This window comes from Chlorocebus sabaeus, chromosome 5 (assembly GCF_047675955.1).
Source record: "Chlorocebus sabaeus isolate Y175 chromosome 5, mChlSab1.0.hap1, whole genome shotgun sequence".
NCBI lineage: Eukaryota > Metazoa > Chordata > Mammalia > Primates > Cercopithecidae > Chlorocebus > Chlorocebus sabaeus.
Genome location: NC_132908.1, coordinates 28,376,025 through 28,401,611, shown reverse-complemented (window position 1 = coordinate 28,401,611; position 25,587 = coordinate 28,376,025). Strand labels below are relative to the sequence as shown.

The 25,587-nt window shown below is 51.3% G+C and overlaps 1 protein-coding gene across 2 annotated transcripts in view; it reads right to left on the bottom strand.

Annotated features, from left to right (window-relative positions):
* The window catches only part of ITGAX (integrin subunit alpha X), a 29,854-nt gene extending 5,654 nt beyond the window's left edge, over positions 1-24,200 (bottom strand). The window contains exons 1-24 of one of the 2 annotated variants that reach the window (XM_073015328.1): positions 24,051-24,200; positions 23,344-23,449; positions 22,614-22,717; positions 22,243-22,313; positions 21,985-22,096; positions 19,508-19,638; positions 19,273-19,418; positions 18,875-19,028; positions 18,120-18,270; positions 17,442-17,515; positions 17,146-17,275; positions 16,555-16,697; positions 16,234-16,374; positions 15,934-16,143; positions 8,885-9,015; positions 8,591-8,754; positions 8,300-8,454; positions 7,581-7,712; positions 7,419-7,492; positions 6,714-6,855; positions 3,052-3,168; positions 2,888-2,967; positions 2,702-2,785; positions 2,364-2,461 (exon numbers count right to left, since the gene is read on the bottom strand). In XM_073015328.1, coding sequence (XP_072871429.1) covers positions 2,380-2,461; positions 2,702-2,785; positions 2,888-2,967; positions 3,052-3,168; positions 6,714-6,855; positions 7,419-7,492; positions 7,581-7,712; positions 8,300-8,454; positions 8,591-8,754; positions 8,885-9,015; positions 15,934-16,143; positions 16,234-16,374; positions 16,555-16,697; positions 17,146-17,275; positions 17,442-17,515; positions 18,120-18,270; positions 18,875-19,028; positions 19,273-19,418; positions 19,508-19,638; positions 21,985-22,096; positions 22,243-22,313; positions 22,614-22,717; positions 23,344-23,449; positions 24,051-24,087 — 2,871 coding nt within the window. In that variant the 5' untranslated portion in view covers positions 24,088-24,200 and the 3' untranslated portion in view covers positions 2,364-2,379. The remainder of the gene's footprint in view (positions 1-2,363; positions 2,462-2,701; positions 2,786-2,887; positions 2,968-3,051; positions 3,169-6,713; positions 6,856-7,418; positions 7,493-7,580; positions 7,713-8,299; positions 8,455-8,590; positions 8,755-8,884; positions 9,016-15,933; positions 16,144-16,233; positions 16,375-16,554; positions 16,698-17,145; positions 17,276-17,441; positions 17,516-18,119; positions 18,271-18,874; positions 19,029-19,272; positions 19,419-19,507; positions 19,639-21,984; positions 22,097-22,242; positions 22,314-22,613; positions 22,718-23,343; positions 23,450-24,050) is intronic. The other variant, XM_007990761.3, reaches the window with a different exon arrangement.
* Between the last annotated feature and the right edge of the window lie 1,387 nt (positions 24,201-25,587).

Here is a 25,587-nt window from a genome sequence, read left to right as displayed (position 1 = left end):
CTCCCAAGTAGCTGGGATTACAAGTGCCTGCCACCACTCCCAGCCAATTTTGTATTTTAGTAGAGATGGGGTTTCTCCATGTTGGCCATGGCCAGGCTGGTCTCAAACACCTGACCTCAGATGATCCACCCACCTCAGCCTCCCAAAGTGCTGGGATTACAGGTGTGAGCCATCACACCCAGCCAGCCCTATACTTTTATCCAGCTTCTCCCTGACATACAATCTCTGTGGCAGGCAGGTCATCTGTCCCTATCCTTCCCCAAGGGTACTAGGAAGAGGAAGAGGGGCTTCTAAAAGCCCTGCAGGATACAAGTGTATTCCCAGGACAAGAAGAAATGTCCAGTCCAGATGCCAAGGGCCCCTCGATGCTGTGGACACTTCCGTGTTAACTGAGGCCTCTCCTTACAACAGGTCCTAGCCCATCTGGGAAACCCACATCCCCTGCGCCCCTGCAATACAGAAGCGCAGTGGCCCTAGATGGAATTCGGGCTTGGACCAGGATAACTTTGCTCCCCAGTGAGGCTTAGAAGAACATCAAAGGTAGGGACATGTCTCGTATCTCCTGGGGAAGCCAAGAGAATCTTGGTGCTTTTGAGAAAGGCTTCAGTAACCTCTATTAAAACTGGGATATAGGCCAAGCGCGGTGGCTCAAGCCTGTAATCCCAGCACTTTGTGAGGCCGAGACGGGCAGATCACGAGGTCAGGAGATCGAGACCATCCTGGCTCACCCCGTGAAACCCCGTCTCTACTAAAAAATACAAAAAACTAGCTGGGCGAGGTGGCGGGCGCCTGCAGTCCCACCTACTCGGGAGGCTGAGGCAGGAGAATGGCGTAAATCTGGGAGGCGGAGCTTGCAGTGAGCTGAGATCCGGCCACTGCACTCCAGCCTGGGTGACAGAGCGAGACTCTGTCTCAAAAAAAAAAAAAAAAAACTGGGATATAATGATAATAACGTTACAATTATTATCATAACTAGCCCACAATAAACACTTGTTGACAGCCAGACATGATAGCTCATGCCCATAATCCCAGCACCTTGGGAGGCCAGAGTGGATGGATCACTTGAGGTCAGGAGTTTGAAACCAGCCTGGCCAACATGATGAAACCCTGTCTCCACTAAAAATACAAAAATTAGCTGAGCGTGGTGGTGCATGCCTGTAATCCCAGCTACTCCAGAGGCTGAGGCAGAAGAATCACTTGAACTTGAACTTGGGAGGCAGAGGTTGCAGTGACCCAAGATCACGCCACTGCACTCCAGCCTGGGTAACAGAGCAAGACTCCGTCTCAAAAAAAACAAAACAAAAAAAAAAAAATGGGCAAAGGATACCAATAGACACTTCTCAAAAGAATATATATGGTGTTTCAGTAATAAAACATTAACAAAAAAGTAAAAAACAGAACATTATACGTGGCCAAAAAATGTATGAAAAAATGCTCAGCATCACTAATCATCAGAGAAATGCAAATCAACCAAAATGAGAAACCATCTCACACCAGTCAGAGTGAATATTATTAAAAAGTCAAAAACAGCAGATGCTGATAAGGCTGCAGAGAAAAAGGAACCCTTACACACTGTTGGTGGGAAAGTAAATTAGTTCAGCTACTGTGGAAAGTAGTTTGGACATTTCTCAACAAACTTAAACACAGAGCTACCATTTGACCGAGTAATCTCATTAGTGGATATATCCCCCCTTTCCCAAAATAAATCATTCTATCAAAAAGAGACATGCACTCATATGTTCACTGCTGTGCTATTCACAATAGCGAAGACATGGAATCAGCCTAGATGCCCATCCGTGGGATAAGGAAAATGTACATATACATGGGGCATATACACCCACGGAATACCATGCAGCCACGAAGAGAATGAAATCATGTCCCCTGCAGTAACATGGATGGAGCTGGAGTCCATAATCCTAAGCAAATTAGCGCAGGAACAGAAAAGTAAATACCGCATGTTCTCACTTACATGTGGGAGGTAAGCACTGAGCAAACATGGACACAAAGATGGAAACAATAGACACTGTGGACTGGAGGGTGCAGGGAGGGGCATGGGCTGAAAAACTACCTATCGGGTTCCATGTTCACTACCAGAGTGGTGGGATTTGTACCCCAAACCTCAGCATCATGCAATATTCCCATGTAACAAATCTGTACAGGTACCCCCCAATCTAACATCAAAGTTGAAATAAAAATTTAGAAAATAGGCTGGGTATGGTGGCTCATGCCTGTAATCCCATCACTTTGGGAGACCGAGGCAGGTGGATCACCTGAGGTCAGGTGTTGGAGACCATTCTAGCCAACATGGTGAAACCCCGTCTCTACTAAAAATTCAAAAATTAACTGGGTGTGGTGGCGCGCACCTGTAATCCCAGCTACTCAGGAGGCTGAGGCAGAAGAATCACTTGAACCCGGGAGGCAGAGTTTGCAGTGAGCCGAGATCGTGCCATTGCACTCCAGCCTGGGAAACAAGAGAAAACCCTGTCTCAAAAAACAATAATAATAATAAAAATTGAATCAAAGATAAAAGGAAACAAAAACCAAAACAAAACAAATGTGTTGACTGGTAAGTGCTGCTGGCAGTATTATCCGCCACACAAAACCTACCACATCTCATGTTCAGTTGCTGCAGGGGGCAAGAATCACCCCCATCCGGGTCAGAGAGAAGAACCCTTTTTCCTGCGGTGGGGTACCTGCTGACCTGCTAGCCACAGTGTAGACGGCATACTTCAGCGGGAGCTCCAGCTGGAAGGTGGTCTTGTTCGTCCTGGGGGTGTTGTTCTCACTGGAGAAAGAGGAGAGACCCAGTTGCCAAAGGCCCCAGAGGAGGAGAATGGGGTGTGAGGCTGGAGATGAGGGGCACTGCCCCTGGCCTGGCCAGTCTCACCTGCTCACATTGGCTGTCAGAAGCAGCCGGTCTCCCAGGACAGCCTTGGGGGAGATGTCAAAGGTAGCCAAGAAGGTGATCTGAGGAAAAGGAACTGAGAGGTCACAGAGCAGTAAAGACAGGGTGGGGCAGGGGAGCGGCAAGGGGACAGAAGCCAGGCTGACCTGGGCGCCACCACGGAAGATGAGGTGGTTGATTCTGCAGCTGGTAGTCCAGGTGCCCTGGCTCCCAGCTGGGGCGCTGTCACATGTCAGGCGCAGGGAACGCAGCTGCCCCTGTTTCTAGGCATGAGAAAAAGTAGGCGAATATTAGTTGAAACTGATAGCAATGGCAAAAACCACAATTACTTTTGCACCAACCTAATATAACAACATTCCAAAGACACGCCATGAAGTAGTGATGAAGCTTCCTGGAGCCCGCCTTAAGCTTATGTTTTTGTTTGTTTGTTTGTTCGTTTTTGAGACCAGGTCTCACTGTGTCACCTAGGCTAGAGAGCAGTGATGCAATCACAGCTCACTGCAGCCTCAAACTCCTGACCTCAAGCCATCCTCTCGCCTCAGCCTCCTGAGTAGCTGGGACTACAGGCACACACCACCATGCCTGGGTAATTTTTTTAACTTTTTTTTTTATAGGTGGGATCTCACTATGTTGCCCAAGCTGGTCTTGAACTCCTGGCCTCAAGCAATCCTCCCACCTTGGCCCCCCAAAACACTAGGATTACAGGTATGAGCCACCATGTCCAGCCACGGTTATGTTTTTAAAAGCTCCCCCATAGCTATCTGGTCAAACTTTCTTCCAAAGTAGAAATCTCAGCTGTATTAAAATGTTCACCTTTTTATTGTTATTTTAAAGGCCTCTTATTATGGAAATTTTGAAACACATTCAAAAATAGAGAGACTGGAAAATCAACCCCCATACAGGCATCACTGATTTTAAGTAACCAACAGTTTTCTACTCTTGTTTCTAGTATGTTCTCTTTCTGAACACTTTAAAGCACATTCCAAACATCATATTGTTTCATCTGGTAATACTTCAGTGTATACCACCAACAGATAAGGGTATTTTAAACATAACCACAAGATCCAACAAATCACAGCCAACAAAATTAACAATTACTCCTTAATAAACCAATATTGGTCATGTTCTATTTTCTTAGATTGTCTCCAAAAATGCTATTTTACAGCTCATTTGTTAAAAGCAATATTCAACAAAGGTCCACACATTACATTTGGTTGATATGTCTAGGAGCACTTTCATTGACAGGGATCACCCCTCACATGCAAGGGATGGCCCTTCCTGGTGCGTTCTTTTATGCATTAATCAAAATGCACTTCCGTTGGGAATATTAGACTAAGAGAGACAGCAGAAATAACAACCAAACATCATATGTGGACCTAGGTTGAATTTTGGTTCAAATAGACCAGAAGTAAAAAGATATTTTTGAGACAATTATGGAATTTTGACTATGATCTTAATACCAAGGAATCACTTATTTCACTGGGTGTGATAATGGTGTTGAGGTCATATAAGATGTCCTCATTGTTCAGAACTACAGTATCTTTGTCTGTTCCCTGCTGCTTTAACAGATTACCACAAACTAGATAGTGTATCAATAGAAGCTTTGTGGTTCTGGAGGCTGGGAAGTCCAAGAACATGGCACCAGTATCTGGTGAGGGTCTTTGTGTTGCATCATCTCACAGCAGAAAGCAGAAGAGCAAGAGAGTACATGTGAGAGTGAGAGGGAAAGGGGGCCAAATTTATCCTTTAATTAGAAACCCACTCCTGAGCCAGGCTCCATGGCTCATGCCTATAATCCTAGTACTTTGGGAGGCCAAGGCAGGCGAATCATTTGAGGTCAGGAGTTCAAGACCAGACTGCCCAACATGGTGAAACCCTATCCCTAGTAAAACTGCAAAACTTAGCTAGGCGTGGGGGTGGGCACCTGTAATCCCAGCTACTCAGGAGGCTGAGGCACAAGAATTGCTTGAACTCGGGAGGCAGAGGCTGCAGTGAGCCAAGATCATGCCATTGCACCCCAGCCTGGACAACAGAGCAAGACCCCGTCAAAAAAAGAAGGAAGGAAGGAAGGAAGGAAGGAAGGAAGGAAGGAAGGAAGGAAGGAAGGAAGGAAGGAAGGAAGGAAAAAAGAAACCCACTCCTGAAATGAGTAATCTACTCTGGAGATAATAGTATTCATCCATTCATGAGGGCAAAGCCCTCATAACCTAATCACCTTTTAAAGGTTTCACCTTTCAACCCTGTTGCATTGGGAATTAAGTGTCTAACACGTGAACTTTGGGTGATGCATTCAAGCCATAGCAGAGTGAATAAGGAGGAGTACAATGACCCCCATGTCTGAGATTTGTTTTAAAATACTTTAGCCTGTCAGGCACAGTGGCTCATGTCTGTAACTCCAACACTTTGGGAGGCTGAGATGGGAGGATTGCTTGAACCCAGGAGTTAGAGACTAGCTTGGACAGCATGGTAAGACCCCAACTCTACAAAAAATTTAAAAATTAGCCAGGTATGGTGTGTGTGCATGTGGTTGTAGCTACTCAAGAGGCTGAGATGGGAGGATTGCTTGAGCCCAGGACGTCGAGGCTACAGTGAGCTGAAATTGTGCCACTGTACTCCAGCCTGTGTGACAGAGCAAGACCCTGTCTCAAAAAGAAGGAAGGAAGGAAGGAAGGAAGGAAGGAAGGAAGGAAGGAAGGAAGGAAGGAAGGAAGGAAGGAAGGAAGGAAGGAAGGAAGGGGAGAAAGAATGAACCTTAGCAAAGGGGAACAATTGATGAAACAAATGTGGCAAAAATGTTGCTAATTGTTGAATCTAGGTGACAAGTTTTGGGGAGGTTTGTTGAACTACTTTCTACTTTTGTAAATGTTTTAAATTATTCATAATAACATTTTTCTTTTTCTTTTTTTTTTTTTGAGACAGAGTCTTGCTTTGTTGCCCAGGCTGGAGTGCAGTGGCACAATCTCGGCTCACTGCAACCTCCACCTCCCGGGTTCAAGCAATTCTCCTGCCTCGGCCTCCCCAGTAGCTGGGATTACAGGCGCCCGCCACCACACCCGGCTAATTTTTGTATTTTTCATGGAAATGGAGTTTCACCATGTTGGCCAGGCTGGTCAAACTCCTGACCTCAGGTGATCCACCTGCCTCAGCCTCCCAAAGTCCTGGGATTACAGGCGTGAGCCACTGCTCCTGGCCATAATATTTTTGTTTAAAAAATCTAGTTCTCTTTGACTCCCTGTGGTCCTAGTTCTGCATTCTAAAACAGAGATTGGCAAACAACAGACACTACCTATTTTTATACATAAAGTTTTACTGCATCGCAGGTATATTCATTCATAAACTCATTCATGTCAATGGCTGCTTTCATTCCACAACAGCAGAGGTTAGCAGCTGTGACACAGACCACGTGGACCACAAAGTTGAAATATTTACTATCTAACCCTTTATAGAAAAAGGTTGCCAAGCCTTAATGTACAGCAACCAATAAATTCAACCCCTTGCTTCTACAGAATAGTGTTTTAAAATATTTGAAGGCTGAGATATGTTTTCCTTCAAAAGAGGAGTATTGATATAACATGGAATAGAAAGACATTTGGGCAGGGTCCCCTCTGTCTCCACATTAGTGGCCTCTCAGGAAATCATTCCTGATAGTCAGTGTCCTTAAACTGCGACGCCCAAAGTTGAACACTGCACGAGTGGAGGCGTGCCCCAGATGGCACTACCACCTCCAAGCCCAGCCCAGGCTCTGAACCGCACAGGAATCTACACTAGTGCCCAGCCCAACCTCCTCCTCCTTCCCCAGAGGGAGCACCTGGCCGTCTGCCACGTGGCGGTAGGACAGTCCTGCCGGGTGGGAGAAGGTGATGGTGGTTCCGTAGGAGTCTTCCCCATCATTCCACACCATCACTTCTGCGTTCAGCTCCAGGTTACTCCCCACCAGCAGGGTCTTCAGGCTGGGTATCAGGGGTGGGGAAGGAGAAGATAATTCTGTGACTGAGGCTAGAAATGGTCTGGGATAAAATGGGGTGGGTGGCAATGTGGGAGACAGACAGGGGACAGGACACCTGGGTTCTTCTTCTTCTTCTTTTTTTTTTTTTTTAAGAGACTCAGTCCTGATCTTTCACCCAGGCTGGAGTGCAGTGGTGTGATCATGGCTCACTGTAACCTCCAACTCCAGAGCTCAAGCAATCCTTAAGCTTCAGCCTCCTAAGTAACTGGGACTACAGACATGCTCTACTCAGCTGATCTTTTGTTGTTGCTGTTGTTTTGTTTTGTTTTTGTAGAAATGGGATCTCACTCTGTTGCCCAGGCTGATCCCTAACTCCTGGCCTCAAAAGATCCTCCTGCCTTGGCCTCCCAAAGTGCTGGGGTTATAGGCGTGAACCACTGTGCCCAGCCAGGACACCTGGGTTTTGAGTATAGGATGAGACAATGTTAAGGATAGCCAGAGACAGGAGTCCCAGATTCCAGGAAGGAGGCTGGGGCAGTAGGGCAGGTCTAAGGTGGGGACGCTCACCCTGGGAAGCTGAAGGAGATGCCGAGATTGTCCTGGCAGATATGGTCGGCTCCACAGTTCTTCTCAAAGGGGAGCTGCGTGGGAAGGCAACGGGGGGGTTTTCTCCGAGACCCAGGCCCCACGCTGTGCGCCCTCTGTGGGAGACCTTTCGCCAGGACTCACGGAGGCCATGAAGTATCTCTGAGCATCGGTGGCCAGCATAGGCCGCAGGTTTCTGAAGGCAGGGAGGGGCTCGCCCACCAGCGTGAAGTTCAGACGCAAGGTGATGGGGGTCACAGGGTCCTCCACGCAGGTCTGGGGGATGGGCGTGGGGAAGAGCGGAGGGTGAGGGGAGCGCTGCGCTCGGCCCCACCCGCAGTTCTCGTCCTGCCCCTGCCCAGCTCCCACGTGGCTTCCACTTCCTTCAGGGCCTGCTCAGCATCACCGCCTTCAGGAGGCTTCCCTGACACCCTCTCTGTTCTCTCCCCTGCTTTGTCTTTATTTTTTTTTTCTCCTCCCCACAGACCTCCCGATCAGCAATGACTGTTTTGGCCACCGCTATGCGCCTGGCCCCCAGGGCAGGGCCTATCTCCCAGGAGCAGCTGGATAAATGCTTGTCCAGTGAGTGCCTGAAAAAAAGCCCAGCCGGAAGCCGCAGAGCTCGCTCAGGCTGCCCGATTCTCTTTCCTGAAATCCAACCGTGTGGCCCCTGGCAGTTGCAGCCGATCTCATCACTTGTTCGCTCGCTCACTCACTCACTGGCTATGCAGTAAGCACCTCCTTCATGCCTGGTCCTGCGCTGGGCTGAGCCACAGGGAGGCTGGAACGCAGCCCGTTCTCTCCCTGCCCTGCCTTCTGCCAGCCCCAGCGCGGCCGCCACCCATGTTCGTGCCCAGACGCACCGGGAGCAGCAGGGTGAAGGTTTCACAGTATGTCTCCAGCCCGAGGACTTGGACTCGGCTCAGACTCCGGTTCTTTGTTTCCTGGAAGGTGGCACGAGGACTCAGGCGGCCAGGGTCGAGAGCCAGGTCCACCGTCAGAGAGCTTTGGAGGTCACCTGTAGGCGGTCACAGAAACGGCGTTGAGAGAGACAGGAACTCCTTGGGAGGACAACGGGCAGGGTGGGAGAAAGGCGTCTGGGGCTGGGGGACCCCAGAGGTCAGGGTGTCCTGGGTTGGAGGGGAGGGACTCACGGCTCCCAAGCAGATTCTTGGAACGTTTGTCAATGTAAAGGCAGATGCTGGACTGTCCCAGGATCTGGTCAGAGACCACCTGCTCCCCACACTCAAATGCAGACCTGGGGATCTCCGCAGGTTTGAACTGCATGCTCACCCGCACCCAGAGCACAGGTCTGGTCCTGCGGGCAGAGTACCGAGCTGAGGAGAGGCCCTTGGCTCCTGGGAGCACCATGTGGGGTGGAGTGGGGATGGGCACCCCCATCTGGACCTAGGACCACCCGGGAAGCGTCTGAGAAAGGCTGCTCTCACCTGAGCAGGAGTGCTTGGCCTCGGGCCCCCACAGCTAGGTCCACCAGTCCATCCTGGGTGAGGTCTTGACCTCCGCTCAGCGCCTGCCCAAAATACTGCAGCCTGGGGGAGAGCTGGGAGCCGGTGATCCGCTGGCCAGAAGAGAAAAGGGTGAATCAAGCTGGAAGGTGGGGGAAGAAGTTGGAAATAAGTAACAAGGGGAATATGGTGGTAGGACCATGGGAAAGGGAGAGAAGGGGTGAGTTGTGAACAGATGTCACCAAGAAGAACCTGAAAAGAGGAGGTAGGAGTTGGGAGATGATTGCTAAGAAACAGATGTAGGAGTGGAGATCGGAAGGGAGTCCTGGTGACCCAAGTGTCATTCATTCAATCAGTCTCTAGTTCCAATTCTGACTCCTCCACGTATGAGCCACGAGGCCGTGGGCAAGGACTCAATCTTTATGTGCCTCTGTTTCCTCATCTTTCACATAATGATACTATTAGCTCAGAATTTAGCCGTGCGCAGGAGAGGAATTCCTACGGTTCTTAGAACAGCACCCAGAATACGGCCAGCAGTCAATAATGTATCACAATGAGTATTAAGGCTGAAAGGGACCTTGGAGCTCATCCAGCCTCACCTCCCTGGTTGCAAAGATGCAGGAGAGAGGTTGGGGACCGTGCCAACTCCATGTAGCCTTTAAGAGGCCGACTCCAGACCTAACACCAGACGCTCCGACCCCAGGCCCAAGTCCCCTTTTTGTTTCTTGCTGTCACTCTGTCTCTTCAAAGGACAGAAAAAGCTGGGGTGGAGTAGGGAGTGGTCGCACCCACACGCAGATCCACCCTCCCGGGCACTGCCTCCCCTGTAGAACCTATCACCTTCATTCCCAGTGGTCATGTTATGCCCGCTCCCTGGAAGAATCTGCCCTTTAAATCTCTGTGGACCAATGGAACTGGCAGGCATTAAAAGTAATAATAATGGATGGACGCGGTGGCTCACGCCTGTAATCCCAACACTTTAGGAGGCCGAGGCAGGTGGATCACCTGAGGTCAGGAGTTCCAGACCAGCCTGGCCAACATGGTAATACCCCGTTTCTACTAAATATACAAAAATTAGCCAGACGTGATGGCACACACCTGCAATCCAAGCTGCTGAGGAGGCTGAGGCCGGAGAATCACTTGAACCCGGGAGGAGGAGTTTGCAGTGAGCGGAGATTGTGCCACCGCACTCCAGCCTTGGTGACAGAGCAAGACTCCGTCTCAAATTAAAAAAAGTAATAATAATGAGCCCGGCACACTGGCTTGTGCCTGTGGTCCCAGCTACTCAGGAGGCTTTGGCAGGAGGATCTCTTGAGCCCAGGAGTTCGAGGCTGCAGTCAGCTATGATTGCGCCACTGCACTCCAGCCTGAGGGACACGATGAGACTCTGTCTCTAAAAAATAAAAACTTAAAAAAGAAAAAGAAAAGAAAAAAGAATAATAACAAAATAAAAAGAGAAATTTACCAGTTACTGAGGGAGTCTAGAAAGGCTAGGTGTACCCCCTCTAAATCTAAAATAAAAGTTCAAAAATAAAAATAAAAAAATTAGATTGGTAAAAAATGCTAACGATCATTTAAGCCTTTAGCAAGGCATAATCTTTTTGCCTATGGAGGGTCTTGCTGATGGTGACACAGTGACACGGTTGACTGATCACAGTGGCAACTCCTGGAGGTTGGGGAGGTTATGGCAATTTCCTAAAATAAGAGAGTGAGGAAGTTTGCTGCCCGGATGGACTCTTCCTTTCATGAAATTTCTCTGGAGCATGGGTTGCTGGTTGATAACATTTTACCCACAGTAGAGCTTCTTTGAAAGTTGGAGTCAATCCTCTCAAATTCTGTGCTCATTTATCGACTACGTTTATATAATATTCTTTTTTTTTTTTTTTGAGACACACTTTCACTCTGTTGCTGGAGTGCAGTGGTGTGATCTTGGCTCATTGCAACCTTCGCCTCCCAGGTTCAAGTGATTCTCCTGCCTCAGCCTCCTGAGTAGCTGGGATTACAAACAACCGCCACCACACCCAGCTAATTTTTTTAGTAGAGATGAGGTTTCCCTATGTTGGCCAGGCTGGTCTCAAATTCCCGACCTCAGGTGATCTGCCCAACTCTGCCTCCCAAAGTGCTTGGATTACAGAGGTGAGCCACTGTGCCCGGCCTGTTTATGTAATATTCTTAATCTTGTGTTGTCATTTCAACAATTTTCATAGCATCTTCACCAGGAATAGATTCCATCTAAAAAAAAAAAAAAACACTTTATTTCCTCATCTGTAAGAAGCAGGTCCTCATCTGTGCAAGTTTCATCATGAAACTGCAGCAATTCAGGCTCCACCTTCTAATTCTGGTTCTCTATTTCCACCACATCTGCAGTCACTTCCTCCCCTGAAGTCTAGAACCACTCAAAGTCATCCACGAGAATCCACTAACAAGCTTCTCCCGAACTCTTGTTAGTGTTGATATTTTGACCCCCTCTCGTGAATCATGAATGTTCTTAATGGCATCTAAAGTGGTGAATTTTTTCCAGAAGGTTTTCAATTGACTTTGCCCAGATCCGTCAGAAGAATCACTATGTATGGCAGCTATAGCCTTATGAAATGTATTTCTGAAATAATGAGACTTGAAAGTCGAAATTACTCCTTGGTCCATGGACTGCAGAATGGATGTTGGGTTTGCAGGCATGGAAACAACACTAATCTCTGTGAACATCTCCATCAGAGCTCTTGGGTGACCAGGTGCATTGTCAATAAGTAGCAAACTTTGGAAAGAAATCTATTTTTCTGAGCAGCAGGTCTCCAGAATGGGTTTAAAACACTTACTCAACCATGCTGTAAACAGATGTGCTGTCTCCCTGGCTTTGCTCCATTTCTAGAGCACAGAAGGGTGGATTTAGCATCATCCTTCAGGGCCCTGGAATTTTCCAAATGGTAAATGAGCACTGACTACAACTTGAAGTCCTACCAGCGGCATTAGCCTCTAACAAGAGAGTCAGCCTGTCCTTTGAAGCTTTGAAGCCAGGCATTGACTTCTCTGAAAGTTCTAGATGGCATCTTCTTCCATCGAAGGCCGTCTCATCTACATTGAAAACCTGTTGTTGAGTGTAGCCACCCTCATCAGAGATCTTCTGGAGAACTTGTTGCGCCTTCTCCATCTGTACTTGCTGCTTCACCTCGTACTTTTATGTTGTGGAGATTGCTTCTTTCCTTAAACCTCATGAACCCTGCTGACTTCCACCTCTGCTGACTTCCAGCTTTTCTTCTGTAGCTTCCTCACCTCTCTCAGCCTTCACAGAACTGAAGAGCATTTGGACCTTGCTCTGGATTTGGCTTTGGCTTAAGGGAATATTGTGGCTGGTTTGATCTTCTATCCAGAGCACTCAAAACTTCCTTCGTAATAGCAATTAGGCTGTTTCACTTTCTTATCATTCCTATGTTCACTGGAGTAGCACTCTTAATTTCCTTCAATCACTTTTGTTTTGCATTCAGAATTTGGCTGTTTGGTGCAAAAGGCCTTCAGTCCATCTTGGCTTTTGACATGGCTTCTTCACCAAGCTTAATCATTTCTAGGTTTTGATCTAATGTGTGAAATATGTGGCCAGACATGGTGGCTCACGTCTGTAATCCCAGTGCTTTGGGAGGGCAAGGCAGGCAGATCACTTAAAGTCAGGAGTTTGAGACTAGCCAGGCCAACATGGCGAAACCCCATCTCTACTAAAAATGCAAAAATTAGCCAGGCAGGGTGGCATGCACCTGTAATGCCAGCTACTCAAGAGGCTGAGGCAGGAGAATCACTTGAACCCCAGAGGGGGAAGTTTCAGTGAGCCGAGATCACACCAGTGTACTCCAGCCTGGGTGACAGAGCGAGACCCTGCCTCAGTAAATAAATAGTGAGAGAAATGTGACTCTTCCTTTCACTTGAACACTTAAAGACCATTGTCGAGTTATTATTTGGCTTAATTTCAATATTGTTGCATTGCAGGGAATGGGAATAGGGAGGCCAGAGGAGAGGGAGAGAGAGACAGGGGAGCTATCGGTGGTGGAGCAGTCAGAACACACACATTTATGAAGTTTGCCTTCGTATATGGACATGGTTCATGGTGCCCCAAAACAAGGACAATAGTAACATCGAAGATCACTGATCACAGCTCACCATCACAGACATGATAATTTCAAAAAGTTTGAAACATCGTGAGAATTACCAAACGTAACACAGAGACACAGTGAGTGCGTGCAGCTGGGAAAACAGCACTGATAGACTTGCTCAGTGCAGGGTCGCTGCACACCTTCAACGTGTAAAGAAGGCAGTATCTGCAAAGCGCATAAAACAAGGTATGCCTGTGTGTGATGGGTCATGGGAGTTGGTACGAACTGTTCGCGGTTTCATGACATGTGGGCCCTTGTGATTCTCAACCGTCTTTCACCCTCTTCTTTAGATTCCCCTTCAGTTGTTAAACTATGTGTTTTTTGTTTATTTGTTTTGAGATGGAGTCTCACTCTGGCACCCAGGCTGGAGTGCAGTGGCGTAATCTCAGCTTACTGCAACCTCCGACTCCTGGGTTCGAGCCATTTTCTTGCCTCAGCCTCCCGAGTAGCTGGAATTACAGGCATGTGCCACCACGCACAGCTAATTTTTGTGTTTTTGGTAGGGACGGGGTTTCCCCACATTGGCCAGGCTGGTCTGGAACTCCTGACCTCAAGTGATCTGCCTGCCTCGACCTCCCAAAGTGCTGGGATTACAGGCGGGAGCCACTGCGCCTGGCCAGTTGTTAAACTATCTTAATGATAATTAAAACAGATTATAACAACATGACACGTATTGTGTGCCAGGCACTGTGATAAGCACTTCATGCATACTAACTCATTTAATCCTCACAGCAGCAGCTCAGTAAGGTTAGTTCTATTAGTATCACCATTTTACCAATGAGAAAACTGAGCACAGAGACAGTGTGTGATCTCCTGTCAAAGATCACACAGCTGGTGTGTGACAGAACTGCAGGGACCTTCCCTGCCACTTTTTTCTTTTTGGTAACAACTTTTTTGAGCTATAGACCACATAGCACAAAACTCACCCCTTTAAAGTACATGACTTAGTGGTTTTTGGTATGTTTACAGAGTTGTGAAACCACTACCACAATCAATTTTAGAACATTTCCACTACCCCAAAAAGAGACTCCATACCTATTCGCAGTCACCCTCATGCCCCTGACTTCCCCCCACACCCAGCCCTGTGAAACTGCTCATCTACTTTCTGTTTCTACAGATTTGCCTGTTCTGGACATTTGGACTGAATACATGTGGCCTTCTGTGTCTGGCTTCCCTCACTTAGCATGTTTTATAGGTGGAGTTGCCAGATCACGTGGCAACTCTGTTTAACTTTTTGTTTGTTTGTTTGAGACGGAATTTTGCTCTTGTTGCCTAGGCTGGAGTGCAGTGCCGCAATCTCGGCTCACCACAACCTCCACCTCCCAGCTTCAATCAAGTCTCCTGCCTCAGCCTCCCGAGTAGCTGGGATTACAGGCACCCACCACAAAGCCCAGGTAATTTTTTTTTTTTTTTTTTTTTTGTATTTTTAATAGAGATGGGGTTTCACTGTGTTGGCCAGCCTGGTCTTGAACTCCTGGCCTCAGGCGATCCACCTGCCTCGGCCTCCCAAAGTGCTGGGATTACAGGTGTGAGCCACTGTGCCCAGCCTATGTTTAATGTTTTGAGGATCTGCCAGACTGATTTCCAAAGCAGCTGCGTGGATTTACATCATCCCTAGCAGTGCCGGAGGATGCCCGGTTCTCCCAATCCTCACCAACACCTGTCATTATCCGTCTTTGTTTCTAGTCATTCTAGTAGGTGAGAAGTGGCATTTCATTATAGTTTTGATTTCTGATGACCAGTGACGTTGAGAATCATTTTATGCACTCATTGGCCCCTTGTACCTCTTCTTTGGAGAAATATATATTCCTATTCAAATCTTTTTTTTTTTTTTTTTTTTTTGGACACAGGGTTTTGCTCTTTCACCTGGGCTGAAGTGAAGTGACACAATCATAGCTCACTGCAGCCTCAACCTCCTGGGCTCAGGTGATCATCCCACCTCAGCCTCCCGAGTAATTGGGACTACAGTTACTACAGCACCACGACGCCTGCTTAATTTTTAAAATTTTTTCTAGAGATGAGATCTTCCTATGTTGCCCAGGCTGGCCTGAAACTCCTGGCCTCAAGTGATCCTCCTGCCTCAGCCTCCCAAAGTGTTGGAATTACAGATGTGAGCCACCTGGAGTGGCCCCTTTGCCTATTTTTTAACAGGGCTTTCTTGACTTTTGCCAAGGAAAGCAGCCCTTGTTCTCAGGGAACCCTGTTCCCTTGGGTGGAGGGCGGCTGCAGGGATGGGTATATGGTGGGACCTTGATGGCAGGAAGGGAATAAAATCATGTAGCATCCAGGGAGGCGAGGAGCGAGTGGAAGGGTAGGTTGAAATGACTGGACCTAAGTGGTGAGCAGCAAGGAGCCCGGAGACTGCACGCCGGGTTAGAGGTCAAGAGGCCGGAGCACCCTTCACCATCCCAGACCCACTCTGAACCTCTGGCAAACCAAGGCTGTTGTCTTCCCAGTGTCCCACATTCCATCTGTAAAATGGGTTTTCTGTGCCTGACCTGTGTACCTTGTAAAACTGGCAAGGGGCTGGGCGTGGTGGCTCACGCCTATAATCCCAGCACTTTGGGAGGCTGAGACAGGTGGATCACCTGAGGTCAGGAGTTCAAGACCAGCCTAGCCAACATGACAAAAGCCTATCTCTACTAAAATACAAAAAATTCACCGGACATGGTGGTGCATGCCTATAATTCCAGCTACTCTGGAGGCTGAGGCAGAGAATCACTTGAACCTGGGAGGCGGAGGTTGCAGTGAGCTGAGACTGTACCACTGCTACAAGGTGCTCAGAGCTGGGCAAGGGAGGTAGGAAAAGGTAAAAAGGGACAGTTTTCCTGTATGACAGAGCGGGAGAGGCAAGGAGGAGGCTGCTCTAATGACAGAAGCGGGACACGGCCTTACCTGGCTGTGGGAGGGGCCGATGCTAGGTCCCAAGGCTCCGTGAAACAGGTAGACAGCACCCTGGTTCTCTTCCTCTCCTGGGGCCCCGATGACCACGTCCGTCAGCTTGTCCCCATTCACATCCCCCAGCACTGTCAGAGCCGCCCCAAAGCGACCCCAGGGGTGGCCCTGCTCCCCGTGGAGAACAGCATCACACCACCACCTTTCCCACTGCAGAATGAAAGCAATGCCAGGCCCAACCTGGGCAACCCCTCCACCCACACCAGACCCCACCCAGCCCAGGTCCCATCGGCCACTCACCCCCCTGGGCAAGGGACACACGGACACCTGGCCCCCTCGGGTCTGCTCGTAGTAATGGGGGGCCCCGATGAGGATCAGGTCAGTGCTGCCATCGCCATCCACATCCACAGAGCAGAGGGAGGCCCCGAAGTAGGAACCAATCTGGGGGGCAGAGCCTGGGTCATGCTGCCTGTCCCAGCCAGAGGCAGCCCTGTGGGCAGGTCCCACCTCTCCTCAGGTACCAGGACCTCCCCCAAGCCCCCCAAAGCCCCTCCATCCTCTCCCCAGCCCCGGCCACTGCCCCCACCCTCATCTTCCCCTCTGGCTCCTGTCACGCCCAACCTGTGTCCCCGTGACTTCGGCCTTCAGCCTCCATTGCCCGGACACCTGGGTGAAGATGGCAGCCTTCCCGGTATGCTGGTAGCGGGGGGCCCCCAGGACCAGGTTCTGCACCCCTTTCCAGAGAGCCAGCTCGGTGGAGTAACCTGAGGGGCCCAGGTCTCAGCACAAAGGCCCCCATTCCCCCCACCCAGAATCCTGGACCCCCACCTCAGGCAGCACAGCCCCCTTCTCCCCTCCTCAGGCCTCCCACCGCAGGCAGCACAGCCCCCATCTCCCCTCCCCAGAACCCTGGACCCCACCCCAGGCAGCACAGCCCCCATCTCCCCTCCCCAGAACCCTGGACCCCACCCCAGGCAGCACAGCCCCCTTCTCCCCTCCTCAGAACCCTGGACCCCACCCCAGGCAGCACAGCCCCCTTCTCCCCTCCCCAGAACCCTGGACCCACCCCAGGCAGCACAGCCCCCTTCTCCCCTCCCCAGAACCCTGGACCCACCCCAGGCAGCACAGCCCCCTTCTCCCCTCCCCAGAACCCTGGACCCCACCCCAGGCAGCGCATCTCCCACCTGTCCCCAACCCCTGGTTGTTTCTCACCCAGGTAAGAGTCCCTCATGTCCACATTCTCCTGAGACATGTTGATGAAGGTGGGGTTCATATTTGGGGGGTACAGGAAGGCACCTCCAGACCAGGTGAAGATCCCCACAGCCCCCAGAATGGGGCCATCCTGGGAGGAAAGAATTCCAGGGCTGGGCCGAGGCCGGAGCAGGAAGACAGCGTGTACAAGAGACACGCCTGCCGCCCGCGCCCCTTACCCACCTGACACCCACCCTGGCCTTCCCTGCTCCCGCCTCCCCTCACCGCACATCATCGGCCTAAGGGGCCCCACTCACAGGCGTGAACACAGCACTGAAGCCCTCCTGCGCCATCTCCAATTCGAAGGAGCTACTGCTTGTGGTCTCTGTACCTGGGGGAAGGTATGACACTCGAGTGCCAGGGAGGGAGACGGGCTTTGCCAGGTCCAAGAACACTTCAGCTTTAGGAGAAGCTAAGACTGGAGGCCCAGGGAGGGCTGATGCCTATGACAGGGAACAGGCTCTGCCCTCCAGATCAGCTCCAACTTCAGGGCCCCCCCCTCTGCTCCATGGATGTGGACAGCGATGGCAGCACCGATCTGGTCCTCATCAGGGCCCCCCACGGGTCTACGAGCAGACCCAAGGGGGCCAGGAGTCCGCGTGCCCCTTGCCCAAGGGAGTGAGTGGCTGGTGGGACGTGGGCTGGGTAGGTCCCAGTGTGGGTGGAAGGGTCTCCTGGGCTGGGCCTGCAGTGGAGCCGGTGGTGATGTGAGATCATTTTCTGTGGGGGGCAGGGCCATCCCTGGGGCCACTTTGGGGCGGCTCTGACAGTGCTGGGGGACATCAATGGGGACAAGCTGACGGACGTGGCTATCGGGGTCCCGGGAAAGCAGGAGAACTGGGCTGCTGTCTACTTGTTTCGCAGAGCCTTGGGTTCTAAGTGGAAAGGTGTTACGACTGAGGAGTCCCCAAGCTAAGAGCTCCCTTCAGACTCACCTTCAATGGCAAAGATCTTCTCCTTCAGCTGGTTTTGAATATCTTTCAGAGCATCAAAGTCCTCCACTTCAAATATGTGTTCCTGGGAGGGCTTCGATGCAATGTCATTTAATTCTTTCCAAGAGTTTCTGTTTTGAAAAGCTGATCCAACCTGTCTCCAAAAAAGATCAACTCAGTAAAAATAATAAATCGAATGTTCCTGTGTGCACTGGGTGCAACATCCTCCAGTAACCCCACAAGATCAACATGATCACACCCGTGGACACAGGAGAAACATGAGGCCCGGGCGGCATCAGGGAGTTTAGGAGAAAGGATCATGGTCTCCAGTCTGGGGCAGAGTTTTCATCCTGAAGGCAGTAAGAGCCGAGAGAGCTGGTGTTTCTATCCTTGAAAGGCATGTTGTTGGCGGTGGTTCATGCCTGTAATCCCTGAGCTTTGGGAAGCTAAGGTGGTAGAATTGCTTGAGGCCAGGAATTTGAGACCAGCCTGGGCAACATAGCAAGACCCCATCTCAACCAAAAAAATAAAAAAATAGCCAGGTTTGATGGCACACGCGGGTGGTCCCAGCTACTGGGGAGGCTGGGGTGGAAGGATCACTGGAGCCCAGGAGTTTGAGGCTGCAGTGAGCTAGGATTGCACCACTGCCTGAGTGATAGAGCAAGACCCTGTCTCAAAGAGAAAAGAAAATAAATAGAAAGGGAAGTTGCCCTGAGAGGAAGCCGTTGGGAGAAGGGGGAAGCCGTCCCATGCCCTACCCCAATTGCATAGCGGATGATGCCTGCTGCATCAGCCATGGGGATGACATCCTTATAATCCAGGCTATCGCCTTCTTTCTTCCCATCAGTGATGACAATGAGAATTTTGGTGGCATCCCCACGGGCCCCATGTGAGGCCTGGAACAATTGGCGCCTATCAGGAAAGAAGAGATCTTAGAGGCCTGTGAACAAAACCACACTAGCCCCTGGTGCCCTTGTGAAAATGAGAAGATGCCTTTTCCTTTGGGAGGTCCTAGTCCCACCCAGAGGCCCAAGCTTGGCAAGGGTATCACGGGCTGGATTTCAGTCCCTGCCTGTCCCCTTCTCATGGAGACAGATGAGGCCCAAGGGAAGACCTGGGTGCTTTGGGACTGTGCCTGGAAGAAGTCAGGACTCACACGACTTTTTGGATGGCAGTGGCCGTGTGTGTGAGCCCTCTCAGCTGGTGAACAGAAGCCAACAGGTCGAGGGGGTTTGAGGTGCGCCTGAATTTCTCGAAAGTGAAGTGTATGTCGAATTTACTGGAGAATTGCATCAGGGAAAACTGGAAGAAGCACACAGGGCCGGGGCTGAGGCCATTTCACCAGGATCCAAGCACCTGCCCCCAGCAGCCTCCCTGCCCCAAAGGCACACCTGGGTGCTGGGTCTCTGGAACTGGTTTATCACAGCTCTCACGAAGTTCATCATCGTGGCAAAGTTGTCGGAGGAGATGCTGCCCGAGCCATCAATCAGGAACACAATGTCCAGCTCCTGTCTTGGGCACTCTGGGGAAGGAGGTGGCACCGATCCTCCAAGAGACACTCCCAGAGCCCAGGACTATGGCCTCTTGGCCACAAGAGCTCACTCTCCCAAAACTCATCCTCCCCTAAGCCCCTAGTCTGGCGATGGGAGTCAGACTCCATACCCTGGGTCCTTTCCTCATCGGGGCAGGACTTCCCTAACCCCCTGCCTGGAACAAGGCCCTTCATTCTCTTAAAGTTGCATAAAGAGGCTGTGATGGGCCGGGCGCAGTGGCTGACACCTGTAATTCCAGTACTTTGGGAGGCCGAGGTGGGCGGATCATGAGGTCAGGAGATCGAGACCATCCTGGCCAACATGGTGAAACCCCATCTCTACTAAAAATACAAAAATTAGCTGGGTGTGGTGGCATGCACCTGTGGTCCCAACTACATGGGAGGCTGAGGCAGAATTGCTTGAACCCGGGAGGTGGAGGCTGCAGTGAGCCAAGATCGCGCCACAGCACTCCAGCCTGGCAACAGAGTGAGGTTCCACCTCAAAAAAAAAAAAAAAAAAAAAAAAGTCTGTGATGAGGCTGCTCACCCCTGCGCAGCCAGCCCTGTCGATAAAAAAAAGTGAAGGTCAGACCAGGTGCAGTGGCTTACACCTGTAATCCAAGCACTTCGGGAGGCCTAGGCAGGAGAATTGCTTGAGCCCGGGATTTCAAGATCAGCCTGGACAACATAGCGAGACCTCACATCTACTAAACATTGTTAAAAATCAGCTGGGCCTGGTGGCTCTTCTCTGTGGTTCCAGCTACTCTGGAGGCTGAGGTGGGAGGATCACTTGAGCCCCGGAGTTGGAGGCTGCAGTGAGCTGTGATTGTACCACACACTCCAGCCTCAGTGACAGAGTGAGACTGTCTCGAAAAAAAAACAGGAAGATTTCTCCAAATCAGATAGTAGGAAGCAGAGGGCTTCCCCCTCCACCCTGGATATCTGTGCCCCTCCCTAGACCCATTCCTCCTTCCTCCCTCAATGTCACTCCATCCAGCAATGATACAAACTGGCACCAGTTCCTGGCCAGTGTTTGTCCTCACTGCTCAGTGCTGAATGGTAGTTTGTTAATTTTTTTTTTTTTTAATTGAGACGGAATCTCACTGTCACCCAGGCTGGAGTGCAGTGGTGCGATCATAACTCTCTACAGCCTCCAACTCCTGAGCTCAAGCGATTCTCCTGCCTCAGCCTTCCCAGTAGTTGGCACTATATGTATGTAACACCATGCCCAGCTACTTTGTATTTTATATTTATTTTTTGTAGAGATGAAGTCTCACTATGTTGCCCAGGCTGGTCTCAAACTCCAGGCCTCAAACGACCCTCCTGCCTTGATTGTTAATATTTTAAACAAATCATCACAGGCAACAGCCACACACTGGACCTGTTCTGTTCTCAGCTTAAATACAGGCCCCCACTCCCCTCCTGTGTGAAGGCAGCGTCTGTCCTGAGAAGAGGACGCTCTTACAGCACCTGGAGAGGAGACCCCCTTCCATGCGACCTCTCAGCATCCCCTCTGCCCCAGAGGCCTCCACCAGAGAGACAGGTGTCCTGGGCATTCTGATGAGTGCCCAGGCCCCTGTGGATGGAGTCTGGACCCACGGAGGTGCTGGAAGGTGCACCCTATTTGCAACCAGATGTCAGTCTCACCAAGGGCTTGAGAGCAAATGTGAAACCAAGGGGTGGCCTCAGCGTGCCAGGTCTGAAAAGCCCACTGTTCCGCTTCCTTGTCTTTCTTCCCCATCAGCACCAGGGAAGCCAGGCCCTGCGTCTCAACCTGCATGTGCACACGCACACACACACACACACGTGCGCACACATGCATGTACATGTGTGCATGCACACGTATACACATGCGTATGTATACACACATGCGCGCACACACACACACGTTGCTCACACTGCACTTTCACTGACCTTTCCTAAACTACTGCACAAACCAATTGGTCATATCCCAGGACCCACTGGATGAAAATAGATCCTCTTCTCTAAAAATAACAGCAGCTGGCCTTCATGGGGCCGTCGCCTGGTGCTAGCTGCTGTGCTAGCCCCTGGCCATGAATCATCCTATGTTACTTCAGTGCTGGGTGTGTTATTCTCCCCACCCAACAGATGAAGAAACGGATGCTTGGAGAGGTTAAGGTCACAGGAAAGGTCCGGCGGCGTGCCAGGAACAGGCAGGGTGTGCGGGCAGCAGCGTCGGGAACCACTGCAACACGTGGTAACTCTTTTTCCAGATCCCTTCTTTCTGATCCAGTCTGGCAAGACTGTCTCTAGCCCACCGCACCCCCAATTGGATGTGCGTGAGCTCCTCAAAGACTTGGTGGTCCCGACACTCACCCTGCCTGGACGCCGGGAGCCTCCGGGTGAGCTGGGTGGGGGCCAGGAGGAAGCAGAGTCCGGTCAGGTACATGTTCCTCCCACACCCGTGGTGCACGGTGGGGCCGCAGGCCTGGGGACACAGCAGGCTGCTGGGGGGCTGCTCCTGCTCCCTCCCACCCTCGAATTCCGGCACCTCCACCCTACAAGAGACTCCCAGCCCCTGTGGCCCCGGCTCCTCCCTCCCTCAGAGGCCTCCTGTGCCCCAGGGCCACTCACCAGCAGCTGGGGGGGGCTGGTGGTAGCCGCCAGGGACAGGCCCAGGGACATGTTCACGGCCTCCGGGGGGACTGCGGGGACAGATATGTGCATGGTCACTTTCGGGGGTACAGAGAAGGCTGTGGAAGAGCTGGGCAGGGGTCACCTCCACCTGGGAGACAAGCTCTGATGGTGAAGGGAGCTGTCGGGTTTTGACAGAGCTGCAGGGGTGTGATAAGCGGGGAGGCCTTAAGAGGCCAGGAAGCATGTCTGAGGGCGAGGGTCTCAGACACAGCAAAAGTTGGAAGTGAAACTCCGGTGAGCCCCACGGGCCCCTGGAGCTGGGGAACCTGGTAGCCCTGCCCTGGGTCCCAGGAGGGGCGGTGACTTACCCTGCAGGCCAATGGGCTCACAGGCCCCGGTGCTGTAGCCGCACTGGTAGAGGCCGCCCGTTTGGTTGGCAGCTGTTCTCTCTTGCGGGGCTCCAACCACCACCCTGCGAGGAGCCAAAGAACACTTCAGGTGAGAGTATGGATGCTGCGGCACGGCTGCCGCTCTGGCGAGTTTGCGTTCCCTCTCTAAACCTCAGCTTCCTCATCTGCAAGATGGATTTTCATCATTTAAATTCCACGTGGAAGGGATTTCTGTCTGTTGGATTCTCTGGTGTATGGAGACAATAAATATTTGTTGAGTCTGGGTGTGGTGGCTCACACCTGGAATCCCAGCACTTTGGGAGGCTGGGGTGGGAGGATCGCTTGAGCCCAGGAGTTTGAGACCAACGCAGGCAACATAGTGAGACCCTGCCTCTCTATATTTTTAAATGTATAGAAAAAAAGAAAGAAAAAACAAGTAAGTGTTTGTTGCACGACTGATTCCTACTCACAGGTTGTCGTGTGGACTCAGTCAGCGTCCACCTATGATGAGCCTGGCACTGCACTTACTGCTCTGTAAATGTTAGCTGTGAGGCTGTGCCTGCTTTCAGGGCAAATCTTCATTAGCCAGGGCAGTCGCTACACCAGACAGAGAGGAGAGTTTGCAAATAACAGGGCAGGGCCAGGGGCACGGGGCCGTGAGCAGGGAGAGGATGGATGGAGCCGAAGGCCAGCGCCACCTGGGCCTCACCAGGAGTTGGCATACTGGACCACGCTGTCTCCAAACCCAGCGCTGTCCACACGGAAGGCTGTCAGCTCCTCTGTGTCCAAGTTGAAACCCAGAGAAGTTGCTAAGGCTGGGAAAGAGGTGGGAAGAGAGCTTTGGAGAAGGGTCTTCCTCCTGCCTGGCCACCCTCTACCCCTTGCCCCAGCACCCCAATCTCCCCTCTGAGCCTGATGCCCGGGGTGCCTGGGTCTTCTGGACACCCAGCTCATCCCCTTCTCTCCTTCCCAGGGTCCAGGGAGGCCCCTTGCCCACCATCCGCTATCGAGTTTCAGTTCTCCGTTTCTGCAGAGCAGTACCCAGGCTCTAAAAAGGATCTTTCCCCAACGTGCCCCTCAAGTGCTATGAGACAGACTCCAGGAAAACCTGGGTACCAGAGCATTCTGTCCACAGAGCACAAGCTTGGCACGTTCTATCTATTTTTAAAATCTCTGGAGTGTCGAGACAACTGGCGTCTCTTCCAGCATCTCTGGAACTCCCCCAAAATTGGTTCATCAATATCCTCTCCTCCACAAACTCCAAATCTCAAACCCTATGTGCCAGCCTCCCCCTCATGCTTGACTCAGTCTCTCTTCCTACCCAGATCCTAAGCCCCCAGCCTGAGCCCCCAGTTCAGGGCCCTGGCCCCCTTGGGCCTGGGTCCCCAGCCCTACTTCACTGGGGCCCAGGCTCACCTGCGAACAGGAGGAGCGCTGCCCTGGTCCTGGTCATGACTAGAAGGTCAGACGAGGAGCTCTGAGCTCTTGGGCCGTTGCAGGAAGAGCTGAACCAGGGTACTGAGGAGGCAAGTGGGCAGAGAGGTGGCCGGGGCAGGAAGAAAGTTGTCAGCATGAGTCAGAGGGGGCGGGCAGAGAACGCAGCTGATCCGAGGACGGGCCGGCCGCCCACACGCCCCCCGCCCCACCGCAGTCTCTCATCAGATGACTTGGCTTGATGCCCTTTGCTTGGGTGGATGCAAATCCCTGCTCTGCCCCTCCCAGGCTCCTCCTTGACTGCCAGAAGGCACCCCTTGACCTTGACATTTCAGCCAGACTGGAGGGGGGTGGGGCAGATGCCAACCCCTCAGGACCCTAAAGGAAACCCTGGTGGGAGCCCTTCACTCTGGCCTGGAAAGTCTGGGCCAAGGAGTGGGGCATCCGAGACCCTAAAAGGGGCACAGAGCGAGTATTTGTTCATTCATTCATTCTCTCATTTATTCATCATTTATTCAAGATGCCTAATTTGAGCCTGGAGACGCAAGCCCTCTGCTAGGTGGGGAAGAAAATATAAACCACAAAGCCCCAGCCCTGGAGTCAGTGGAGAGGCAAATTTATAAACAGCAAGTTCCCCCTGCTGTGAGGGGGAAGCGCAGAGACCACAGGGTGCCTCACCCAGGCTGAGAAGGTGTGGCTTTCTGAGAAGGCTTCCTGGAAGAGGTGGCACTTGAGCTGAGCACTGAAAGCAACCGAAGTCGGGAGATGACAGGGCAGCCAGACATGGATGAGGCAGGGGACAGGAGGGTCTGTGTGTGAAATCAGCAATGGGAACCAGACAGTCAGGGTGTGAAGTGGTAAGAGACAAGGTCAGGGCCACTGGGAGGAAAGGAAGGAGAAGCAGGTCCCAGGCCCTGGAAGCCCCCCTAATGTACATCAATTTTTTTTTTTTTTTTTTTTTTAAATTTCAGAAACAGGGTCTTGCTCTGCCACCCAGGCTGGAGTGCAGTGGTGTGATCATAGTTCACTGCTGCTTCGAACTCCTGGGCCCAAGGGATCCTCCTGCCTCAGCCTCCCGAGTAGCCAGGACTATAGGATTGCACCACTGCACCTGAATATATATATGTGCGTGTGTGTGTGTGTGTGTGTGTGTGTATATATATATATATATATTTTTTTTTTTCATTTTTAATAGAGACAGAGTTTCCCCATGTTGGCCAGGCTGGTCTCAAACTCCCGGTCTCAATCAAGCCTCCTGCCTCAGCCTCCCAAAGTGCCGGGATCACAGGTGTGAGCCACCGAACCCGGTGAAGATACATTGATTTTGTCCTGAGGGGAGACGGGAGCATTGAAGGGAATTCATGAGGACTGAGATCTTCACATTTTCATTTTAGAAAGTGGGTTTTATGGGCATGGTTTGTTTGGGAAGCAGCTGGAGACTGATTTGTCAGGAGAGAGATGTTGGGGGTCTGTGGGGTGGGTAGGCTGGTGAGTGTGGGGGTGGGCTGGAGGCTGATCG